Source organism: Periplaneta americana, chromosome 6 (assembly GCF_040183065.1).
Source record: "Periplaneta americana isolate PAMFEO1 chromosome 6, P.americana_PAMFEO1_priV1, whole genome shotgun sequence".
In the NCBI taxonomy this organism is placed as follows: domain Eukaryota; kingdom Metazoa; phylum Arthropoda; class Insecta; order Blattodea; family Blattidae; genus Periplaneta; species Periplaneta americana.
The window spans coordinates 159,161,089-159,186,907 of NC_091122.1; the positions used below are offsets into that span (position 1 = coordinate 159,161,089).

Consider the following 25,819-nt stretch of genomic DNA (forward strand, 5'->3'; position numbering starts at 1 on the left):
TTTGATGTCATCAGGCAAACTGTTGTATATTTTAATACCAAAGACCATATATGTTCTACTAGTGTTTGTAAGGTGGTGAACTGGAATAGTTAAACTATTTTTGTTACGAGTGTCGTAGGTATGGAAATCACAATTTTGATGAAAATCGGACAGATTTTTATAAATTAGTAGTAAAACATTAAAAATGTATAAACCATAAACAGTAAGAATATTATATTGTAAAAAATGTTCCCTACAAGAGGTCCTACTGTCAACACCCGCTATGCATCTGACAATACGCTTTTGAGCAATAAATATATCATTCAGCATGGTTCCAGATCCCCAAAAACAAAAACCATATGAAAGCCTTGACTCGACGTGTGCGAAATAATAAGACATTAAAACATCGTGATTTATTATCGTCCTCAAAATTCTGATTTGATAACAAATGCTATTCAGCTTAGAAATTAAACTTGTGCAATGGGGTCTCCAAGACAAACAATCATCAAATGTAACGCCCAAGAATTTAGTAGTTTCCCATTTACATAAGTATTGATCTTGAATAGAAATATTGATGTCCTTCAAATTTCTCTTTTGAGAATTGTGAAAGTAAATATATCCGGTCTTATTAACATTTAAGTGAAGCAGATTGCTATCAAACCATGTTTTGAGATCTTTTAACAGGTCACAACAGGTTGTCTCTAAATCCAGTTCCTCTCCATCTTTTACAATGACAGAAGTATCATCAGCATACATACACATAAAATGATTTCTTACATACATGGGTAAATCGTTTACATATAAAAGAAACAATACAGGGCCCAGAACAGAGCCCTGAGGAACACCCACATCAATATGTACATTCTTGGATCTATATTTATGTGTAAAATTATTTATTTTATGATCCTTGTGTAGTATTTCCACATATTGATATCTGTTTTGAAGATAAGAGGCAAACCATTTTAAAACTATCCCACGAATACCATATCTTTCAAGCTTAGCCAGAAGAAGGTTATGATTCACACAGTCGAAAGCTCTGCTAAGATCGCAAAAAATTCCAACAGGAGGCTTACCATTATCAAGAGCAGACGTAATTTCATTGAATACGCTATAGATTGCAGTATTGGTGGACTTAGAGGGTCTGAAACCATGCTGATTATTGACTAAAATATTAAAACGATCCAGGTACTTGAGTAGTCTGTCTAGCATGCAATATTCAAAAACCTTAGAAATAGTATTACCAATTGCAATGGGTCTATAATTTTCCACTTTCAATTTATCAGATTTTTTAAAGACTGGAATAACTTTATTAAGTTTTAATTCATTTGGAAATATACCTGAACAAAAGGACATGTTAATAAGGTATGTAAGTGGTTTAATTATAAACTCACTACCTGTAATAATTAACATAGAAGGAAACTCATCAGGGCCGGATGAGAATTTACGTTTAAGTTTAGTTTTTATAATTTTATGAACTTCGGACTCTGAAAACTCACTCAAATACATGGATTTGTCAGTAAACTTAAAATTACTAGCATTGTGTTCAAAATTAGAACCATTTAAGTGAGAGATAACTTGTGCTGGTGCATCTTTAAAAAATTTGTTGAAATTATCAACTATATCTTGAGGATTTTTCGTAATAACATCATCAATTTTCAGAGAAATATTTTCATGTATATTTTGACGATTTGTTACCTTTCTGATGATTTTCCAAGCCATACTACCTTTATTCAGTGCATTATCCAACATATTACTGTAGTAATGTCGTTTGGTGTTATTAACCAATATTCTATGGTTACGCTTAGCATTTTTATAAACAATATCACATTCCGGGTAAACTTTAGATAGAAAAAATAATTTCTTAAGATACATGCTTGAATATTTAACTTCGTTGTTAACCCAGTATCTAGAGGATTCAGAAGATTTACAGAATTTGACAGGAAAACATATGTTAAAATAATACATTAATACATTATAAAAATAACTAAATTTATCATAGAAATGTGATAGTTCAAAGACATCTATCCAATCCTCTCCAGCCACCATATTTAAAAATTTCTCACAATTGGTTAAATTAAAAATTCTTTTAGGATATACAGAATTATTTCTAAATACATCATTACAATAAAATTCATATAAAATAGTACGATGATCAGAAAACGTGTTGTCAATGACACAGCAGGTGTCCCTAGCATCAACCTTGGTAAAAATGTTATCGATCGTAGTAGCGCTATTTTCGGAAACACGCGTAGGCCATTGAACTCTATGCGTAAGGCCAAAGACAGATAACAAGTTACTAAAATCAATAAAATCTTTTGAGGGCTGATAACAATTCAAGTTAAAATCTCCACATAAAATGATATTTACAGTTGGTGTATATAAACTATGTAAAACATTGTAAATACCATCGAAGAATATATTAAGTTTACCACTAGGTGATCTATAACAAACCAAAATAATATAAGAAACACCATTAATTAACCATTGTGAATGGCAATATTATGTTGTCGGACAACAGAAAAACACTCGCTACTCTTTTTGTGTGTATAATTATCAGCATGGGTAATTAAATCTGAATATGTTGCATTTAATATCACCTTACACCATTTACACCGAGCTTTCGACCTATCACCGGTAACTTCTTCCATCCAATCTTTCAACACATTGTTTTTTTTAACACATCTCTAAACTTTTGTACGTATGTAATTTTATGCGGCACATTTCTTCAAAATTGAATGAAGTAGATCAAGAATATACTGGACACTTCGGAAATAATCACATTCACAATCACACCAGTCGGTTCGAAATCTGATTTCACATTGAGCTGGAGACGTGCCTGCTAACAATGAGTCCGGTTTTAAGTTATATGTATATCTGTGTTACATAAACTATAATGCGGAATGATACATTAAATAATAACCTATATCATAATATATCATAAATGAAATAATAATAATTCAGTTCATTATCTATTCTTTATGATTAAATACATCAATTCGTTCACAAAAACAATACATACATTAGATTAAGAGATTAACGAATGCGGAATACCTTATTTGTACAACAACAATGGATGAGGAATGAAATGGACGTTGTTGCACCAAATCGAGTTAACATAAAACGGTGATATTGTATACTCGCACAATGAAAAAGTGTGATAATACCATACTAAACTTTGGTTTATGGTTAACTGACATTGTCCGCAAGTACATATAACAAATTGTAACATCTTTACGGAAAAAAAGTTAAAAATATCATCTCTCTCTGCATCATAAAAAACGCCAAATAAATAGCTAGCCGCTGACTGTAAAATTCTGTAGCTGATCATAGTCCTTAAAACACCAGATTTAGCTACAAAACCGCTGACTTGGCAACACTGGGTACAGTAGAGGAGGCAAGACTTGTCCTGTGACCTTATCATGTGCCGTGGCTATATCATCAATGGGCATGGAGGGAGAAGATAGGTTTTAGTTTGAGATGAACTTCCGCGTCAGTAGATTCGTATAATATAGCCTAGATCATAAATACCCAGATTGTTCGGCCTTATAGACTTTAACGGTAACAACTTTTGTTAGGTTTACTACGCTGCCATCTAGTTATTACATAAAGAGTCACGTCATAACTCCCATTTGAATTGCATTAGCGACTGTACTGCCATCTCGTGTTAGTTTACGGCGGACGGGTGGCGATCCTGGATGTTCTCTTCAAAGTGTTACCGATTTTAACATAGGGATGGGCTATCTGTTATATATATTATCTAGGATAATAGTAACCATCATGAAACAAATTCTCATTCTGATACCTCATTCTTTCATCTAACGCAAAGCTCACATGCGAGGTCTCGCCCCCTGACATATACCCTTCTTAACGGTTCAGGGAAAAGTGCCTGTCGTATTCATATCTATCGATTTCAGGGATTCTTGAATTTCTATTGGCCACTAATGACGTAATTTAAACGTATGAAATTTAGCAACAGTTTAACTAACATGCAGTAATAAGTTTGTGATCGGAAGTGTTAAGACAGGCGCACCTTTTCTATGTCGTACAGTGCTGTGATTTTCTCCATCATGTTACACAATGACTACATTCTGTCCAGAATTAAACTCCTCAGAGTACGACCACAATCTAGTCTATACAGTCACGAAGCTCAATACGTAGTAAATATGCAAACATTAGATAGTTGCTCACCACTAGGATCGCTAATATCGCCTCATTACAAGCAATGAGCGTATTCCGAATCTCACCGGTGAGCAATCCGATGGCATCACGGTGTTCCGAATTCCACCGATGACGTCATTGATGCTCCACCGGTGTCGCACCGGTGCCATCAACTTGCAGAGGTGCTGGCAGTCTCCATCAGCCGCCATCAGTGAATCTGATTGGTTCTTGAATAGGGCGGGAATTAGCAGACGAATAACATCGTGCACTGTTGTGTCATGGCGGTGTGTTCTGCTTTAGTTTTGCTGTATTGTTTGTAATGAGCACAACGTAAAAACAATATGTTAATGGCTTATGAGCGAACATGTCAACGGACCAGTTATTACTACCGGTTCAAGAAATAAATTGTTTATACTATCTTTTCTTTGGACGAGATGGCAGTACGAAAATTTCGCCAAATTTTGCTAGCGTAGCACAGACAACAACTTGTACAGTCGCCATGACAGCCATCGATCCTTCCAGCAGTTTTGTTCCTTATTTCGCTGCAACGTGACGTCATTGACGCCACCGGATCGGTGAGATTCGGAATACGATGAATGCAAAATAATACTGGCACAGTCTATTGTTTCTAGCACCCTCAAAACTCAAGTTTCGTGACTGTATATAGTAGACTGTGGTACGACAGTACTTGCACGAATACGGGTTTGATTCCCGGTGATGATTGGAGTGATACTTGTGGTGGACAAGATCCGAAGATGAGGACTTTCTCGGCTTTTCCCATTTCCCTTAACATTTCCACTTGACCCTACTTTTCTGTTAATTTCGTTTCAACAAAAACTTGATTGCACGAGCTTCGAAGACGCCGGGTAGAGATGATCAGTTAGTTTACTCCTTTGCTAACGCACAACAGCAGGGCTGTAGCCAGACAGAAACGACCGATGGTCAAGAATATTCCTAACATTGGCATATTTCATTCTTTTTTTTTTTATTCTTCCTACTTTTATTTTGAATAAAATATAAATGTGTGTACAGAGTAACTCTATTGTTCCATAAAATTAACTTTATCCAGAAATTGACATGTTTCAGGGTCACATCAAGATATCTGGCCAGCGATACTGCCCTTTTACCATATGTTTGGAATGTGTGCCGTGATGATGAGCAGCATGAGGCACGGCGTGAAGTTGGTAACATTGCCCAAATTCGAACCGAAGTTACTCATCAATATATTAGAGCAATACGACGTAAGTTTCATCCCTACATCAATTTCGAAACAAGACTTGGTCGATGTATTAATAATAATAACTTGACGAGAGGAATCCGACGATTATATGATATTTGCATTATTGTGTGTGTAAAAATCAAAAGAAATGCGGAAACTTTGTCACTAGAGATGGTAGATTATACCAATTTAAAATTGAGAATTTAACACTTCAGAAATCAGATTTAGCATTTTATAGCACTTTTAATCACAAACAGACTCATAATTAGCTTCCGGGACAATTTAGCAACCAATGTACGCACAACTTGGACTATAGAGTTCCTTGAACATAGTAGACAGACATACTGTAACTGTAAACAACGACGTAAATGTGCTTCGTTATATTCTACTGTTAATTGTACAATCTAGTGACGGTGAAAAATGAAGTAGGATACATACCTCACAAGTTATCATGTTCCTCGACGACGTTGAAGGCGTTAGCGTTACAATGAACAACCACGTACATACTTGCAACTAGTTCGAAAAAACTGTTCACTATGAATTGAAAATGCACTGTGATGGCCTGAATTCATTTGGTAGGGAGAGACTGAAGAATACTGTACCTCTGATCACGAACCGGATTGTACACTAACGCACAGGTAAACAAAACTCAACGCGCCACCTCACTCCATCTGTACTCCGTTGCACTGTAACTTCACTTCATTCTTAAGTTGTCTCGAATCCTAAGCCTGCTTATTAAATTTCCAACTTCTTTACTGAGCTAATCTTTAAGATTTACCTTGCTGGACTAGTTTCGAAGTCTTGTTCTTCATTGTCCAAAGCCTAGTGGAGATCCCGCGATGTCTTCTGGTTTTCTGTTGTGGTGGGGTGTGTTCATGACTGTGTCGAAAAGGTTGTGCGTTTTGAAATTGCGTTCAGTGCTCAGAATGTGATGTGGGTGTGTTTTCGTACGTTTATAAATTTCATATTGTTCTAGGGTGTCAAGTTTATGGTCTTTTTGGCTGGATGTGTAGTATTTTTGTCATTGTCTATGTTGCTGTAGCTGTGGTTGGAGTTTGTGATATGTTCTGCGTAGGTTGAATTGTTGTGTAGTTTGGTTATGGCTGTGATACATTTTTTGTATCTTGTTTGAAATGATCTTCCAGTCTGTCCAATGCAAAAGTTATTGCAGCTGTTCCATGATAGTTTGTATACAACTCTTAAGTTGTACAGGGACATCATTTTATTTTTACTAACATTTCTAATATTAACCTGGCTATACCTTCGGATTAATGATTGAGACCCGGAAACACCGTTTGCTCCCCCTTCCACGACTGGAGTTCGATGATACTGGCGTAAAATACAAACAAATCACTTTACTAGGTATACTCGTAGGAGGGAAGAAAAGTAGTTCATCCATTTACGTAAACTAGGAAATACCGCGATTTTGAGTGTGATAATTTTCATTAGGTTTTGTTTAATCCTAATACAGTACAGTATTAACAGTAAGTGTTTTTTACTCACGAACTGAGTTATTCATGCGAACGTATTCATTGTGCAGTGTATATTATACTGTCTACAGCACATTAGCGTACGATATAGAGAATGAAGTTAAAATGAAAAATAATCATAATGTGGATATTTAAACACATTTTTGAAAATGGTGGCCGTTTATTTCGATACAGGCTTCAGTTCTTTTGTGCCTATTATCGCACTATAGACTATTGTACCTAATTCCAATTACCAGTTTCGTCCTTCTTACTAGTAACTCATGTTGAAATAATTCTGTACCTAGTCTATTAAAGAGTAGCTTACGTACTGTAAATTCAATATTCACTTCTGCCCGAACCGCACAGATAAAATTACTCAGACGTGCTATCTACTGTCCGTCCAAGTGGTTATGTCGCAGGATAGTAGAAAAGGGGGGGGATCACGTGATAGTTAATTACTCAACGAGGCCCTTTTATTTAAGTTATTTTAAACAGTTGCATAATATTACATAGACGTCCAATTAATTCCTAACAGAAATTAATGTTTTCAGAAAAGAGCTATGAAACCCCAGCCACTAGTCTTTACAGTGGAGCGAGCAGAAGCAGGCGGAGGAAATCGGGATGCGACGTAGGCAAACGGATGACAGTACCTGTGCGAAAATATGATTCAATATTGGAAGTTTTCGTCACTGGAAAACGCGAACATATTTCTGAAATGTACTATAATCACTAACTCAGTACTGCGGCCTTGGTTCTGTGTGGAGGACAGTCAGTAGAAGGGTTGGGAGTGAAGTACATTCAAAAACTCGGGTACAATAAAAGTTGAAGTAAAAATAAAATGATGTCCCTGTATTTGTGTGTCTTGTCTGTGTGTTAATATATTTTTATAGTGTGTTGTGTGTTCTGTATGCAATGTTGTATTTTAGTTTTTTTGAATGATGATGCAATTTTGTATGTATTATTGTTTTCGTATGTTAGTGTGATGTATTTGTGTCTTTCCTGTGTTTGTGTTGCGTTTTCTTGTAAGCGTTTAGTCTTTCTTATGATGTCTATTATGTTGGGATTGTATCCATTTCCCTGTGCTATGTATTTGATTGTGTATATTTCTTCGTTGTAGTCTCGTTGGTTCATAGGAATGTTGATGAGTCTGTGTATCATGGATCGGAATGCAGCGTGTTTGTGTTGTGTGGCGTGATTGTAGATGTTGTGTATGTGTGTTACCGTGGTGGTAGGTTTCCTGTATATTTTAAACTTGTGTTTGTTGTCTCTTTCTGTTATTGATGTCTAAGAAATTTATGGAGTTGTTTTCTGTTCCTAGTGTGTAGTGTAGTTTCGGGTGTATTTTGTTTGTGTTTGTTTCAGTCTGTCTTTTGTTTCCTTTGTACAGTAATAGTATGTCGTCTACGTATCTGTGCAAGTAAATGATGCTGTCTGCGTATTTGCTGTTGTCCTTGTTGAGAATGTGTGTCTGTTCTATGTTGTGTATGTAAATTTCGGCTAGGATGCTGAAGACGGGTAATCTCGTGAGTAGGCCTTCAGTTTGAGTGTAGTATTTGCTATTGTATGTGAAGTAATTTTGCTTGGTGATGGTGTCTGTAATTTGGAGGATTTCTTTGATATGTTCTTGTGGTATGTTGATATTGTTGAGCATTTGTTCTAGGTTGTGTAGTGTTTTTATGAGTATGTTAGTGTATACGCTGGTTATGTTGAATGTTGTTAGTGTTGCGCTGTGTGGGATGTTATGTTCTTGATTCTGGTTACCATGTTTATAGTGTTCTTTACTGTTGTGGAATTTACAAGTGTTATGCTGTTTCATATGATTTTGTCCATATAACATAGTAAAGAAGTTAAAAATTTAATAATTTAATCAGTCGATGAAAGAGTAATGGAACGGAGAAAAATTCTCTCCGGCGCCGGGATTTGAACCCGGGTTTTCAGCTCTACGTGCTGATGCTTTATCCACTAAGCCACACCGTATACCCACCCCGGCGTTGGACAGAATCGTCTCAGATTAAGCTCCAACTCTTGGGTTCCCTCTAGTGGCCGCCCTCTGCACTACGTCATAGTTGTCTATGAACGTAGGACCGAAGTCCACACGTGCTGAGGTGCACTCGTTATGAGTTACTAGTTGGCCGGGATCCGACGGAATAAGCGCCGTCCTAAATCACGAAGTGATTTACGCATATCATATATATATATATATATATATATATATATATATTATTTTAATGTACCGAAGTACATATGATATTTCCATGCAGATATTCTGCGTCATCATACGATGAAAGAGTAATGGAACGGAGAAAATTCTCTCCGGCGCCGGGATTTGAACCCGGGGTGGTATCCGGTGTGGCTTAGTGGATAAAGCATCAGCACGTAGAGCTGAAAACCCGGGTTCAAATCCCGGCGCCGGAGAGAATTTTTCTCCGTTCCATTACTCTTTCATCGTATGATGACGCAGAATATCTGCATGGAAATATCATATGTACTTCGGTACATTAAAAAAATTTAATCAGTGATATATAAGTGTTAAAAGTGTGTGTATATATATGTATATATATATATGTATATAATAAACTGAAGAAGCACTTTTAATGTTTGTAGCGTTTTTAGGTGAATATTTTTTAAGAAAAATATGGTGATAGGATGTCAATATCATCAATGTGTTAAGAAATGCATTTTATATATCTCCTAGATAAAATTCTTGAAAATAATAAATAATTAAAAAGGAACTTACAAAATTGCAGTGCATTTCTAAACATTAAGAAACATGCCAAAAGATATGGTGTGATTTTATCCCGACCCATCTTATTACTCAATCAAAATCACCCCCTCTCGGAAAGAATTTCCGTGAAGGTAGATTCGTAGCTCATTCTTTCCCCTATCGCACAGCTCACATGCCGGGTCTCGCCTTTTCTTCTATAACTTTAACTCATAAAAAGTGGGGCATGGGAGATTATAATAAGTTGATACCACAGGTTAACAACGTACGTGACGTTATTTCTAGTGTTGAATTCGTACATGTTTTGGTTATATAAGTTATATGGCTGAGTGGAGTACCCAACATGGTATTTAGTATGTTTGTAGTTGAATGCTACCTTTGCAGCGGCAAGACAAAGGACAACTTTCAATTAAAACAGCTATTCCCTCATGAGTAAGAAAGAGGAGAGATTAAAGTTCAGTTTGCAATGTAAAGAGAAATGAGACCTTAAAAACTGTACGCACTCCTGAACATATTGATAAAATGGGAACTGCATTATAGCAAAGTTAAACTCGTTCAGCAAGAAAATAAGCTAGACACACTTTCTTCAAACTTATCGAATCGCAGTCTACAGCATCTTCATCTGTTGCTTCATCCCTACAAGATGAAAGTTCTTAAATAACTTATTAGCAACGACGAATCATATTTTTTCCGACAAATGCAGGAATTAATTCAGCAAGATCTGTTGCTGCCGGAAGTCCTATTGATGTCTGATGAGGTTAATTTCCACGTTTATGGGCTTGTAAACATCCGTAACGTTTGTTATTAGTCTGATAGGACCCAAGGAATGTCCATGAACGACCACTACAGTCATAAAAAGTACTGTTTGGTGCACTGTCGGCTATTTTCTTCTTTCAGGACGCTACAAGATATGTAGTCAAAGTTAATTCAGAACTAGTGCTGCTTATGATTAGGTTTTCTCCGGAGCGGTTGTTTGCGTGCTTTCAATCGGAGACCTCCGGTTATCTCCGATTGATGCAGCGCAGTTTGTACATGTGCTGTGGCGCAGACATACACTTTCCGCTGAGCATTCCTTTAATCGGATCGGGTAGTGATTCGAGTCCGCTGTCGTCCGCGTATCTTTTAAAGAAAGTTCTAATTTGTTGTTGTTTAATCTCTCTATTATGTTAATCTCTCTCTCTTTCTTCGGCTCTTTTTTGTGTTGCTTAAAGTGCTACGTTAGCTGACAGATTTTTTTTTTTCTAGTTTTGAAATTCATAGTATATGTGGAAAGCCGTATTAATTTTATGTCATTGATCAAATTAACAATATTCAAACTAACTGCAAAACTACCGCAGAAGTAAAGCTTTTCAGTAGCTAATGTAAACATTTATACTTTAATTCTCCTAGAATCTCTCGTTTAATCGCAAACAGGGTTTGTCAATTATTATTCTAATCGGTTTAGTTAACGTAAAATATATTAAGGGAGCTTCAGAATGAAACAAAAGAAACTTGGGCTATCAATGGGTTAAAGTTTACTGTCCAACATAATTTATTCAGATTCTTCACCGGACAGGATTGTGATTATTGTGTTAAAGGGTGTCAGTACTTGAACTGCCTCTTCTAAAACGCGCCACTCCTGCTCTGTAATAAAAATATAAGTGGATATCAACCTAAGGATAATTGTAATTATATTATTACCAGATGTTTCTTTAGTTTCATTCAGAAATATTTTAATCCAAACAGTAAAATATAACTCAAGTTGTCTAAACAGTAAAATATAACTCAAGTCGTCTTGTAAATATTTAATGTTTTTTATTGCCTCGAAAGTTACGTTTTAGAGAAAGTTCAAGATTATTTCATAGACTGTGAGCCTTTGGGAACAATAGCACTAAAACAATTTAAAAAGAAATCATATCAAATGTTTTCCGTAATTGTTTTCATCAAGTTCGCGTTTGTGCGATCGCTTCAAATGGTCTAACACATTCGAAGTTTCACCACACTTAGAGTAAATTCGCCCACAAAGTTTACAATGTGCAACTTTATTATTACATTCAACTAAATTAAAGAATTTGCATGCGACGGATAGCCTATCCGATTTTGTGCCATTTTATTCCACTCACAACTACTGTCAGTCCGTACGCGCCGGTCGTCCTTGAGCTAACTGTCGCTTCGCTCCGAACCCCCGCACCCCTCCGTATGTCTCCTGTTCCACCTACGGTAGTATTGGAGATCACCGGTGGAGAGCTTTATTCGTAATCTCTGATTCCTCCGCGGTAGTAGTCACTCCGATGAGCAGCACTGTTCAGAACCCTATATCGAAACGATCCAGAACTTTCTTCAGCTTTAAAGTGGATACCCTTAAGATGGTGCCACGGCCCAACCTGAGTGACAAATCATGACAGTTCTTTGCGGCATGTTTAGGGTCGCTTGATCTCCCGTTTGGAGATATGGAGTGACCTGAAAGATCTCCAGACCTTTCAGATGCTGACTTTTTCTTGTGGGGATAACTGAAGGAAAAGGTGTACTCTTAACACATGCTCTCCATTGAACAGATTAAGCAAAGAATTAGAGAATAAATTACTGTTAAGCTCCAGAACTGTTGTACAAAATAAGAAAAGCCTTCCAACCAAGACTACAACAATGTATTGCAAACATTGGTGGAACTTCGCAGACAATATTTTTGCAGTATGACAGTTATAATCCAAAAGTGAGAGCTGTCTTATGATATTCACATATTAAATGTTCAATTTTTTTGTAAGACAATAATTATTTCATTTTAAAAATGGGTAATCTCCCCTGTTGCACCTAATATAATACAACTGCGTCTTATAATGAAATTTTGTCGCTTTTACAGATACAAACGCTATGCGTAGTACCTCCTCTCGTACTGTTCATGGCCTCTCACCCAGCCTTGAAGCCAGAACATCTCCGATCTCTGACGCGCGTTATAAGTGCTGCGGCGCCTTTAGGAAGACACGATATTGAACGTTTCTTGGAGAAGGCACCAAAGTCAGCCAATGTCATTCAAGGTAAACCTCACTTCCTTCGGTAAGTAATTCACTCACTTCATCTCGCCCAAAAATTGTAATCTCGTAAAATTTTGTACTTGTTCCACATCCTAAGCTTCAGTGATGACGTAAGATCTGTGAAATAGAATAAATGAAATTAAAAATAAATTATGGAACTTTACAGATTCAAGGGCCGCAGTTTTTTCCCCACATTCCATAACCTAAACTATTTACTTGATGTTGTTATGAACATTATCGTAACATTCAATGCTTGTAAAAATAAAACAGAGAATAAATGAAGGTACAACACGATAGGCTACATGGAATTATAACTAAGCTTTAACATCTAAAGTGTAATTTTCCCAATCAGACGCGTCAATGGAAAACTGTCATTGTCTTAATTCAACGTATTTTATTTATATAACGTAGAATAGTTTTTATTGTAAGTATTGTAACTCGCTGGCAAAAATGTAACTCTAGGACATAACAATACAATTATAAATATTAGTACAATAATCTGATGAACATCTAATATAAATTTATTCTATTCTATTTTGAGATTTTTGCAGAAGTTCCCTGATCATCATGCCTGATACTGCAAAGTTGTTTTAAATAAGCATTCAATCTGTGTATATTGACTTCTATTGAAAGCATTTTGTTCATATTCATTATGAGTCAATTTATCTGGGAATAAAGTATAATAAATTGTAGTTAAGAAAAAAAGGGGAGAGTGAATTTGAGTAAATCTCTGATTATATGTAACGTCTGTTGGTTGTACAGGAATTAGGGTTATGGAACTGGGATAAATAAATACATTTTGCTGTATTAATAATAAACGGAATGAAATAAGCCATGAATAATAGAACTGATTCATAATAATAATAATAATAATAATAATAATAATAATAATAATGATAATAATACTTACTTACTGGCTTTTAAGGAACCCGGAGGTTCATTGCCGCCCTCACATAAGCCCGCCATTGATCCCTATCCTGATCAAGACTAATCCAGTCTCTAACATCATATCCCACCTCCCTCAAATCCATTTTAATATTATCCTCCCATCTATGTCTCGGCCTCTCCAAAGGTCTTTTTCCCTCCGGCCTCCCAACTAACACTCTATATGCATTTCTGGATTCGCCCATACGTGCTACATGCCCTGCCCATCTCAAACGTCTGGATTTAATGTTCCTAATTATGTCAGGTGAAGAATACAATGCGTGCAGCTCTGCGTTGTGTAACTTTCTCCATTCTCCTGTAACTTCATCCCTCTTAGCCCCAAGTATTTTCCTAAGAACCTTGTTCTCAAACACCCTTAATCTCTGTTCCTCTGTCAAAGTGAGAGTCCAAGTTTCACAACCATACAGAACAACCGGTAATATAACTGTTATATAAATTCTAACTTTCAGATTTTTTGACAGCAGACTAGATGACTAAAAGCTTCTCAACCGAATAATAACGGACATTTCCCATATCTATACTACTAATAAATCTGTAGCCGAAATTTTTCTGGTAATTTTCGATTTTCCAAAAATAATTGGTCCTAACAAGTATAATTAACCACCCTGAAACCGAAAATCGCTTTTTTGAAATTTTTGTCTGTCTGTCTCTATGTTTGTTACGTTTTCACGCGATAATGGCTGAACCGATTTAGATGAAAATTGGAATATAAATGAAGTTCGTTGTAACTCAGAATTCAGGCTATATGGCATTCAAAATACATTTAAAAGGGGGGTTATAAGGGGGCCTGAATTAAATAAATCGAAATATCTCGCTTATTATTGATTTTTGTGAAAAATGTTACATAACAAAGGTTTCTTTAAAAATGATTTGCGATAAGTTTTATTCCTTAAAAAAATTTGATAGGACTGATATTTAATGAGATAAATGAGTTTTAAAATTAAAATAACTGCCATCTAAGGCCGTGTAACGAATTAAAAAACAAATGACTTCGTCTATAAGAGGCCTTGGACAGCAACAATCGAAAGCTATGAAAGATAGCCTACAGAGAATGTTTCTGTGTTTGTATGAAGTAATATCGGAAGCTAAATTAACCGATTTGTATAATTAATTATTATTTCACCATTGGAAAGTGTAGTTTCTCTAGATGGACATAATGCTATAATGTTATTACAGTAACTTCTGATATAATGTAATGTAATGTAATGTAATGTAATATAATGTAATATAATATAATATAATATAATATAATATAATATAATATAATATAGTATAGTATAGTATAGTATAGTATAGTATAGTATAGTATAGTATAGTATAGTATAGTATAGTATAATATAGTATAGTATAGTATAATATAATATAATATAATATAATATAATATAATATAATATAATATAATATAATATAATATAATATGCAATATTATATTATATAATTTAAGTTATTTGAAGGGTTCAGAACCATAGTGGGCCAAGCGCCATTTACTGAATACGTAGAAAACAAGGGTTAAAATTAATTTATTACCATAATTCATTGGAAACCTCTAACAAGTAAAATAAAATATACACATTAAATCTAAATGATGTCAATCTTCATTAAACTATGGTTGCATGTAATAAAAATTAAGAAACATGTTAAAGGAATTGCCATTGCACCAAATGAGTGTCTCTGGACTAAAATGATCGCATTTTAATTATTTGGATGCAATTTAAATTAAGTACCATATTAAACGATTTATCCTTCTATCAAACACGAATGTTCCCTGGATCAAATGTCCAATTTATTTATGTAATTACTTTATATTTATTTCTAACGGGTGCAGCGGAGCTAGTTTATTCAATAATAATAATAATAATAATAATAATAATAATAATAATAATAATAATAATAATAATAATAATAATATAGCCTACTATTAAGAAGGCAAGTAAAGAACGCTTTTTGAGCCACAGGCGATTAACGATTAACTCGTATATTAGTCCACCGCTGTGGAGTAACTGTCGGCGCGTCTGACAGGGAAACGAGTGGGCCCGGATTCAAATCCTGATTGGGACAAGTTACCTGATTGGGGTATTCCAGGGTATTCCCTTAATCAATTGAAGCAGAATACTGCTGGCAAACTTTCGGCGTTGGACATCGGACTCATTTCAACATCATTAATTCACATATCATTAATATTAATAATAATAATAATAATAATAATAATAATAATAATAATAATAATAATAATAATATGGTATGGCGTGCTGTACTTGTACTCTGGCGTTCGAAGATACCTGATTCTATTAATCGATAGTGATCGATAATGTGTTGGTGTAAGTGTGGTTTCTTTAATTATTTTATTGGGTTATTTTACGACGCTGTATCAACATCTAGGTTATTTAGCGTCTGAATTAAATGAAGGTGATAATGCCGGTGAAATGAGTCCGGGGTCCAGCACCGAAAGTTACCCAGCATTTGCTCGTATTGGGTTGAGGGAAAACCCCGGAAAAAACCTCAACCAGGTAAATTGCCCCGACCAGGATTCGAACCCGGTCCACCTGGTTTCGCGGCCAGACGCGCTGACCGTTACTCCACTTACTTTAATTATTACTTCTATGAATAGATGGTGAAGATAAGTCAGTGTTGCCAATCGTACATAAGTGTATCCACATCATAGAATTGAATATTTCATCTCCATTTTCTGATTGTAAAACAACACTGGGTTTAGCCAGAAAGCGCTGATATTTTCAATTATGAAAATAATTTATGCTTAATCTTACATAATTTTCCCCGACACATTTTTAACCGCCCCAATAATGGTGTCATCTGTTAAGAACTAGCGAAACTGTATCAAAGTTTGTTAATTTATTATATCTTTCGGGAGTACAGCATCATAATATCACAGTCTAGTATATATACTGTACAGTCGCGAAGCTCAATACGTAGTAAATATGCAAACATTATATAGTTGCTCACCACTAGGATCGCTAATATCGCCTCATTACAGCCAATGCAAAATAGAACCGTCACAGTCTATTGTTTCTAGCACCCTCAAAACTCAAGCTTCGTGACTGTATATAGTAGACTGTGATAATATGAACTACCTCTCAGCAATAAGTAATTAGGAACAGTCGGGAGATCACCCATGATTTCGATACTGTATCCAAAAAGTTGACGAATTAAAAAATATATATATTATATCTTTGGTTCTGACTTACTCCGTGGTTAGAAAGTTCGCTTACACGATCATAAAATCGTAGTTAAGATATCTTTGAACGCCAGTGTACAAGAGCGCGGCCGTTTGGCTACCCTATCATTCACAGAATAAGTGGTAAGCACAATAAGCCTCAGGCTGCAGTGTAAGCTTTCGGATCCCTCCTTCAACAAGAGGAAAAAAAAAGAACACTAATTTTTCATAACTCAAACGGTAGGCTTTGGTCAAACCTATGATGAAAATATACAACTATTTTTAGATACATTAAAGTACGCTTCTTACCCAAATATAAATAATGCCACTGTAGTACATACGTTAAACTACGTCTAAATAAATCACTGAAAAATATTCTACTGGGTGTTCATTTCAAAGTGTGTCATGACGTCACTGTTGTGAGTCAGCGATTTGAAGCGAGTTTCACCTTTTTATGTCAGAGAAGTTGCTTATTAATCAAGGCGTTCAATCTGAACTTGAAAACGTGTACGCTATGACTTGAACGTCGTAGCAACGGATGGCGGTCTGTACGGTCTGTGTGCTATCATAACCTCTTTCGAACTGTGTTTTGGTAGGGCAAATCGTACGCAGGGTATTTGTTATCATCGGTTGTGTACGGCAACATTCCACAACACAAATCAAATGCTCCGTGTCCATGTTGACAGTCAAAATTAATGTCAACAAATACTGTACGTAAGTAATCGTCTTAACCCTCTCGCCATATCCCGACAGTAAGAACAAAAACTCACCCAAGTACGTGTGTCCAAACAGTTCACATTCCTGCCACTACTGGAGTTACCGTACGTATCGGTAAATACTCTTCAGAATGAACGCCGTACTTGCTAGGCAACTTTTCTGGCACATAGGTAATACGCCTCTGCGGAAGTGTAGAAAGATTGAATTCTCTAGGCTCATCGGCTAGCCACATGACGTCATACAGCGAGCCATGACACACTTTGAACTGAACACGTAGTATAGCTCGTAAGATAAAGGATTACATCTTTTTTTTTTTTTGTGTTATACAGAAAATGAAAGTTCACCGTATTTCAGTGCATATAAAATGATTTCGTTAATGTATTTCCTGTAATAATAATTTATCAACATGAAAAAGTAACTAAATTCTTATGAAAACTGTAAAACGTATAATGACAAAGCATATTTGAAGTTCCTGAAAAAATCACAGGAGATATTTGAGCGCATGGCATTGGCTTTCACACACAGCTTAAACTGCGCCTAAAATTGCATGCATCTTATTAAAAAGTGATCTATTTTACTCCAGGGTACGGTATGACAGAGACGACAAGTGCCATGACATTGATGGAAAGAGACGATACCAACTACGAAGCAGTAGGACGACCTATCCCTAATACCCAGATGAAAATTATGCATCTGGAGACTGGAGTTAATTTGGGACAACGAGAAGTGGGCGAAATCTGCGTTCGAGGACCACAGGTGATAAACTATTGGCACAAAGCATTCAAATAGCAATTAAGAAATTCTATATGGAAATTAAATGTTATATTTTATTTAACGACGCTCGCAACTGCAGAGGTTATATCAGCGTCGCCGAATGTGCCGGAATTTTGTCCCGCAGGAGTTTTTTTAAATGCCAGTAAATCTACTGACATGAGCCCGTCGCATTTAAGCACACTTAAATGCCATCGACCTGGCCCGGGATCGAACCCGCAACCTTGGGCATAGTAGGCCAGCGGTATACCAACTCGCCAACCAGGTCGACTTCTATATGGATGACAACATATGGGCCTAAGATGTGTAGTCTTGTTCAGACCGAATTCCGAACAACTAAAATCAAGATAATGGAGAAAATGTGTATGATGTTATCTCCATAATCGAAAAGTAGGCCTAAATTAGGCCAATGTAGCAATGGCATCGCATAAAGCGATAATACAGTGTATCTCTAAAAAAAGTGTTAACATTTCTATGGGTACCGATTCACACTTAAATACACCAACTTCACAATTTCTCCACTTTTTCACCATCGTGTTCAACACATGTAAGGAACCTTTCCCATATGCTTGTGGAATTTCTGCAATTACGTCCGTTATTCTCTCCCGTCGATCGTCAACATTACGTGGTTTAGTTGCATGTACACGGCCCTTCAGCAAACCCTACAGCCAAAAATCGCGGGGAGTAAGATCTGGTGAACGTGCTGGTCATTGCCTTGGTCATCCTCCACCAAATTATCTTCGTTTAAATCTTTCGTTAAGATATGTTCGGACATTCCGAGTAAAGTGCGGAAGAGCACCATCCAAGATTTTTCATATTTTATTTCAAGTTTAAGCCTTTATTATCTTTCAATTAATTACAAGGCAGACAAATAGCTTTACATAGGCCTAATTATTACTGAATCAAGCAAAATTTTTATTACTGCCCTTAAACGTGATTTAAGATATTCCGAAGCAGATTTAGGCCGATTAATTTTAATTTTTTCTCTTTAAAGTCTTTGAATTATCAGTATTACGCATGGGAATTTCTTAGAGCATTACACCCCGAAACTAACGGCAATGGATCTCATAATGTTACATTACTGAGTTCCTTACTTACTTACTTACAAATGGCTTTTAAGTAACCCGAAGGTTCATTGCCGCCCTCACATAAGCCCGCCACCGGTCCCCATCCTGTGCAAGATTAATCCAGTCTCTATCATCATATCCCACCTCCCTCAAATCCATTTTAATATTATCCTCCCATCTACGTCTCGGCCTCCCCAAAGGTCTTTTTCCCTCCGGTCTCCCAACTAACACTCTATATGCATTTCTGGATTCGCCCATACGTGCTACATGCCCTGCCCATCTCAAACGTCTGGATTTAATGCTCCTAATTATGTCAGGTGAAGATACAATGCGTGCAGTTCTGCGTTGTGCAACTTTCTCCATTCTCCTGTAACTTCATCCTGCTTAGCCCCAAATATTTTCCTAAGCACCTTATCTCAAACATCCTTAACCTATGTTCCTCTCTGAGTGAGAGTCCAATTTTCACAACTATACAGAACAACCGGTAATATAACTGTTTTATAAATTCTAACTTTCAGATTTTTTGACAGCAGACTAGGTGATAAAAGCTTCTCAACCGAATAATAACACGCGTTTCCCATATTTACTCTGCGTTTAATTTCCTCCCGAGTGTCATTTATATTTGTTACTGTTGCTCCAAGATATTTGAATTTTTCCACCCCTTCGAAGGATAGATGTCCAATTTTTATATTTCCATTTCGTACAATATTCTGGTTACGAGACATAGTCATATACTTTGTCTTTTGGGGATTTACTTCCAAACCTATCTCTTTACTTGCTTCCAGTAAAATTTCCGTGCTTTCCCTAATCGTTTGTAGATTTTCTCCTAACATATTCACGTCATCCGCATAGACAAGAAGCTGATGTAACCCGTTCAATTCCAAACTCTGCCTGTTATCCTGAACTTTCCTAATGGCATATTCTAAAGCATATTCTACTGAGTGCCTATTGAAGAAAATTCACTTCAGCATTCAACCATTTTAAATATTTTGCCAGAAAGGTGTCTTTCTTAGTTCAGCAAAAATTCCATATGTTTCTTAAATTATTTATAAAATAACAAACAGATTTTTTAATTCCCTTAAAAACGCCCTCTGAACACACTCCTGTTTATAATCTAGTCAAAACATACTCATATATAGATTCTGAAGAATTTTTCTCCTCGAGCATTAATTCAACTAACTGTTTACCAGTCACAGCTTTTGCTAGCAGTCGTCTAAAATAAAACAATTTATTTAAAAAAGGCGCGCGTTTGCCGTTAAACCGCAACATTGGATTTAAACCCTAAGGGTGCTTTCACAGACATTTTGCTAGCCTGCGCTATGAGCGCGCTAAACTAGCCCCGGCTATCGACTGATTACTTGTACAGCATTCATATCAGATCATATCGCTAACATTAGTTTATGAATACGAAACACGTTAGTTCGCTGATCATCCACCGGAAGCCCGCGCTAAGAATGTCTATGAATATGGCCCCTAAATGTTTTGTATTTTGGTCAAAAAATTCCGTACGAGTAAGCGCCGATTTTTTAAATCTCTGTATGAAAATTAACTTCATGACTGAAAAATTCAATTTTCAATTCAGTAATTTCGAAAATTATTATTACAATAATTAATTATACTTTATATAAACCTTTGGGCAGACTTTCCAAGTGGAATTTAAAAAATACTTTGCTTAAGTACAACGATCTTCCCTCGCATCGCTTCAACGCACAACTGGGTGCAGACGCCACCGGTGTTTAACACTAATCAACTTCCGCTACGTATTTACTGTTCTTAATCTTTACGAATCCCTTTCTGCATTGCGGATATCTGAAGTGCAGACATCTGGTTACAGTGTAGAAACACAAACTTCAGTGAGTTCGAAAAATATTTATTTTCCAGCTAGATTGAGATGCAATGCAATGTTTTATTAATTTTAAATGTCTTTGTATGTCTACCTAGATAAGATAAAATGACCAATTTAGTGTTGATATGAACTGAATATTGCAAAGAAAGTGAACCTCAATTGAAATATGTATTTCTTTTTCCTGTCAGAACATGATAGGATACTTCAACCGTCCTGATGTGACTGCTGAAACTATTGATGCAGATGGCTGGCTACACACAGGAGACACGGGATATTATGATGATGAAGGGAAACTCTACATTGTTGATAGAACTAAAGAGTTAATCAAAGTCAAAGGATTCCAGGTAATTCGGCGACTGAATATTTTAAATGAAACTTCACGTTCACACAGAGTGAATCACGAAGTTTCACCGCTACTTGAGGAGGGCCTTCCTGAGATCAAATGGAGCAAACAAAGTAAATAAAAAGATAGGTCTGACTTATAATTAAGCCGTTATAGGTTATTGAAAATTTGAAAGTAGAGACAAAACTTTATATCTTCACTATAGGAAACTGTTCTCAAGCTTGTAACATTTTGTCTGTTGTAAACTTCATTCTGCTTATCAAGATATTTTCAAACCTGTCTCCTCCTGCCTCCAAACACTTGGTCGCTCGCTTATGAATCGCGAGCGTCGCATTCCTAAACTTATCCGGGCTGTTTCTGCGGCGTCCAGAAAGTGCACAATTGGACGAAGTTACGCATAAATACGCATCATTGTATAAATGTACAAAGGAATATTTCATATTTGAAATTGGAGTGATATTTTAAGCATTAGACTACCTTAATGGTCGACTTCTGAAATCGATTGTACATAGGAATCACTTGTATGTAGTTATGTGGTAATATCACAGTCTAGTATATACAGTCGCGAAGCTTGGGGTGATTTTTTGCATTTCTCGCGATAGTTGCTAGCCGCTTGGAGCGCTGTGTGTACTAGGAACAATAGACTGTGTCACTGGCATCGTGATCTAATACAGGCCGTAAGGCAGACCATGTGACTCGCTTAACCCGATCACGAAGGGCGGCGTTTCAACCATATAAATTAATTGGAATGCATAAAAAATAACATATATTTCTCTAAAATGTAGTGTAATTGCATTTATGAAATTTAAAACAATGATTAGGAGGCATTTCAGACATAATTCCTTGCGAGTTAAAGTGTAATATTATTTTTGGTGTGAAAATTACGTTGTTCGTATGTGTAATAGACCTACCTGCCTCTATTTCGATTCAATATTGCGAAATTATTGTACATTCATTTATGCACGATTCAATAATTTTCAGTTGCACCGCACGAATATTTAGATATGTTGAAATTATAGGTTATGTTTACTGTCCCAGTTGCCCCTTTCTGTCTAATTTTAGTGGTCTCCAATGCCCTGCCATTCATATGGAAATATTATAGGTTATGTTTACTATATCTTGTATTCCTAAATTCGCAATTACACATTATAATTAAGAATAATGTCATGTATGATACTTCGCACATTCAATTTGTCTGTATTTTAATACTACAATTGAGTATTGAATTATTGTATTTATCTACTACCTAAGAGACGAAGTAACAATCGTACGTACACTAATTTCATAAGAGTGGTATGATAAATTTTCTGTCTTTATCAAGGAAGGTAGCTGTGCTATATTAAAATCACAATATAAATTCTTTTTTTATTAAACCTCAAAATAGCTTCCATTCTAAACTTAAAATGTTGATGCGCAAAGATTATGTTAACATGTAAAATTCTCTTCACATTAAAATAACACAGTTTTGTAATTATTTCTGAAACATATTATGCAACAAGAACTAAACGGAACTTATGGACACATTACACTAAATAAAACTTAGCTATGATACGCAATAAAGTTATAATATAATAATTCACTGAGCTACATACACTGAAATAGAAAACCCGAACATATATTATGGCCTGGTCTAGATCGAAAAGGCATTGACTGTGCCGTATTTCGCATTGTTGTGAAAAGTTGTGTAAACTGTGAAATGTTCGTTATCGGTTGTAATAACTGTAAATGGCTAAAATACAATAATTTGAGTAATAATATGGGACAAGGAGACGTTTGTAGCACTGTAAATTCTAAGAAAAAGAGGTCAGAGTTACCCTTCCGAGAGATCCAGGAAGATGAGTTTATAAAATATAATACATACTTTATGAAAATAATATATAAACCTTATGTATTTCGTATTTCAATAGTGGAAGGAAGGTGTTAATTTTTCAAAAGAACAAGATATCAAAAGTACAATACATTTTATCGTCTGTTAGGGAGAGTCCGTGATGAGGCGATAGTAGCGATCCTGGTAGCTAGCAACTATCTATGGATGCATATTTCAACTGTCTATGTTTGCATATTTAGTAAGTATTGAGCTTCGCAACTATATATACTAAGCTGTGGTAATATGATGAACATGTAGAGTTTGATATGTTTAAATAAGATATGTTGACCAGCTCTATTGATATTATCGTATAATGGTCGATTGCTGAAATCGATTGTACACAGTAATTAGTTGTATGCAGCTACGAGGTAATAAACATTTAGAATTTGATACGTTTAAATAAGGTATAAGTTAACCAGTTCTATCGGTTCTCTCGTGTTAATGGTCGGCTGCTGAAATAGATTGTACACAGAAATCAGTCTTATGTAGTTACGTGGTAATACCACAGTCTACTATATACAGTCGCGAAGCTCAATATGTAGTAAAAATGCAAACATGGGTAGTTGCCCACCACTAGGATCGCTACTATCGCCTCATCATCGCAGCTCTCTCTCCTAACAGACTACACTTTCGTTGTCTTGTTCTTTTGGGAAAAATTAACACCTTCCTTCCATTATTGAAATATTAAATGCATAAAGTTAATTTATTATTTTAATGAAGTATATTAAATTCCACCATAAACTCGAAGATACCTGCAAGAAATAAGTTAATATAATTTTTGTTTGTGTAAAACGAACTGAAATTTACTATAATAGCTTCACTCATTCAAGATTATAGCGATAATTAACTATGAAACCAATAAATATTAATTTGCATTTCCCTTTACAACAATAATAGGCCTAATGGAAATATGAATTAATGGAGTAACTTACGTGTACCGGTACTTGTAGTGTAGGCTTACGTAGTTAACAAAGTGGGATGACGTTAAGCAATAATAATCACACCAGAATTGGAAATAAAACGTGATCAATAAATTTTATTGTAATAGGCTTTTTCTACGTCTCTAGTAAAGCAACAAATAAAAATAACAACAAAATTAACAGCTATGATTAAAAACGTCCTTTGAAAAAAAAAGTAGGCCTAAGCAATAATAATCCCACCAAAATTGAAAATAAAACGTGATCAATAAATTTCATTAAAACAAACTTAATTTTTCTACGTCTTTAGTAAAATAACACATAAAAATAATAACAAAATTAATAGCTACAATTAAAAATATATCCTCTGAAAAAAAAGTAGACCTAACCTTTATTTCTCTGGACAGAAGTGACAGAACTTTAACCGGTATCTAATGTCCTTTCGGTTAGACTGAAAAATTTCATTGTGAAATTTAAGGATATAATGTATTCTAACAGTCACAAAGAACTTCAAAATTAAGAGTTTTGTTTCTGCACAGCATTCTTGTGGAAACCCAGGAACCTTTCTGAATCTTTCGGAAATCGGAAAAAGGATAACTCTGGCCTTTTTCTCTTACTGTTGCTACAATTTATAGCAGTACAATGTCTCCTCCTTGTCCCATATTATTATTCAAATTATTATATTTTAGCCATTAACATTTTCATTACAACCAATAACGAACGTTTCACAAGCATCAATGTGAAATACGCAACGAGCTAGCACTCGATAGAAATACGACACAGTCCAAAGTCGACCATGGACAGTCTATTGTTTCTAGTTGCTAACCGCTTGGAGCGCTTTATCACGAGATTTGCAAAATAACACCCCAAGCTTCGCGACTGTATATAGTAGACTGTGGTAATACGATAAACGTTCAGAATTTGATACGTTGAAGTAAGAGTCAGTCGTATATAGTTACGTGGTAATAAGATAAACATTTAGAATTTCATAAACTTCAGTAAAATATATATGTTAACCAGTTTTCGTGTTAATGAACGATTGGCAAAATCGGTTGTACACGGGAATCACTCGTATGTAGTTTCGTGATAATATGACAAATATTTAGAATTTGATACGTTTAAGCAAGACATAAGTTAACTAGTTCTATAGGTACTCTCGTATTAAGCCAGTTATTTCAACTGCGTAACCAATGACGTCGTTTCCTCTCTTGGAGGTGATCTGGTAGAGCACGTGAGGGAATGTAATGTTGTCTCCAATATTGAAACACCTCTATTCCTTCTACTGCCACTCCCCTACTTTGCTATTTCACCTATGCTTTCTCTCTCGAAGAGCACGAGAGCAGAGAAGTGTGATGTCACAGAACCAGTAATTGGAAATGTCTGCCCTAAGCAGAAAACACTAACGTTCAATATAGAAATGGATATATTTTTTAAATGTCATTGTGAAATATAATTTTGCTACAATTTTCACCAGTGGATAGTATACACAGATACTGACATAAAATAAAGATTACTTAATAAACTTTTTAGTACTTTTGAGTCGTAAGAGATAACTCTACAAATACTCACAGATCATTATTTTGTGGTGTGTATAATTGCATATAACGCAATACTTCACA

General features: G+C 35.6%; 1 protein-coding gene across 2 annotated transcripts in view; it reads left to right on the top strand.

The window, feature by feature from the left end:
* LOC138701979 (uncharacterized) overlaps nucleotides 1–25,819 on the top strand; it is a 56,947-nt gene that overhangs the window by 29,570 nt on the left and 1,558 nt on the right. For both annotated transcript variants that reach the window (XM_069829405.1, XM_069829404.1), the window contains exons 5-8: nucleotides 5,224–5,378; nucleotides 12,384–12,558; nucleotides 17,973–18,145; nucleotides 21,262–21,417. In XM_069829405.1, the coding sequence (XP_069685506.1) occupies nucleotides 5,224–5,378; nucleotides 12,384–12,558; nucleotides 17,973–18,145; nucleotides 21,262–21,417 (659 nt within the window). The remainder of the gene's footprint in view (nucleotides 1–5,223; nucleotides 5,379–12,383; nucleotides 12,559–17,972; nucleotides 18,146–21,261; nucleotides 21,418–25,819) is intronic.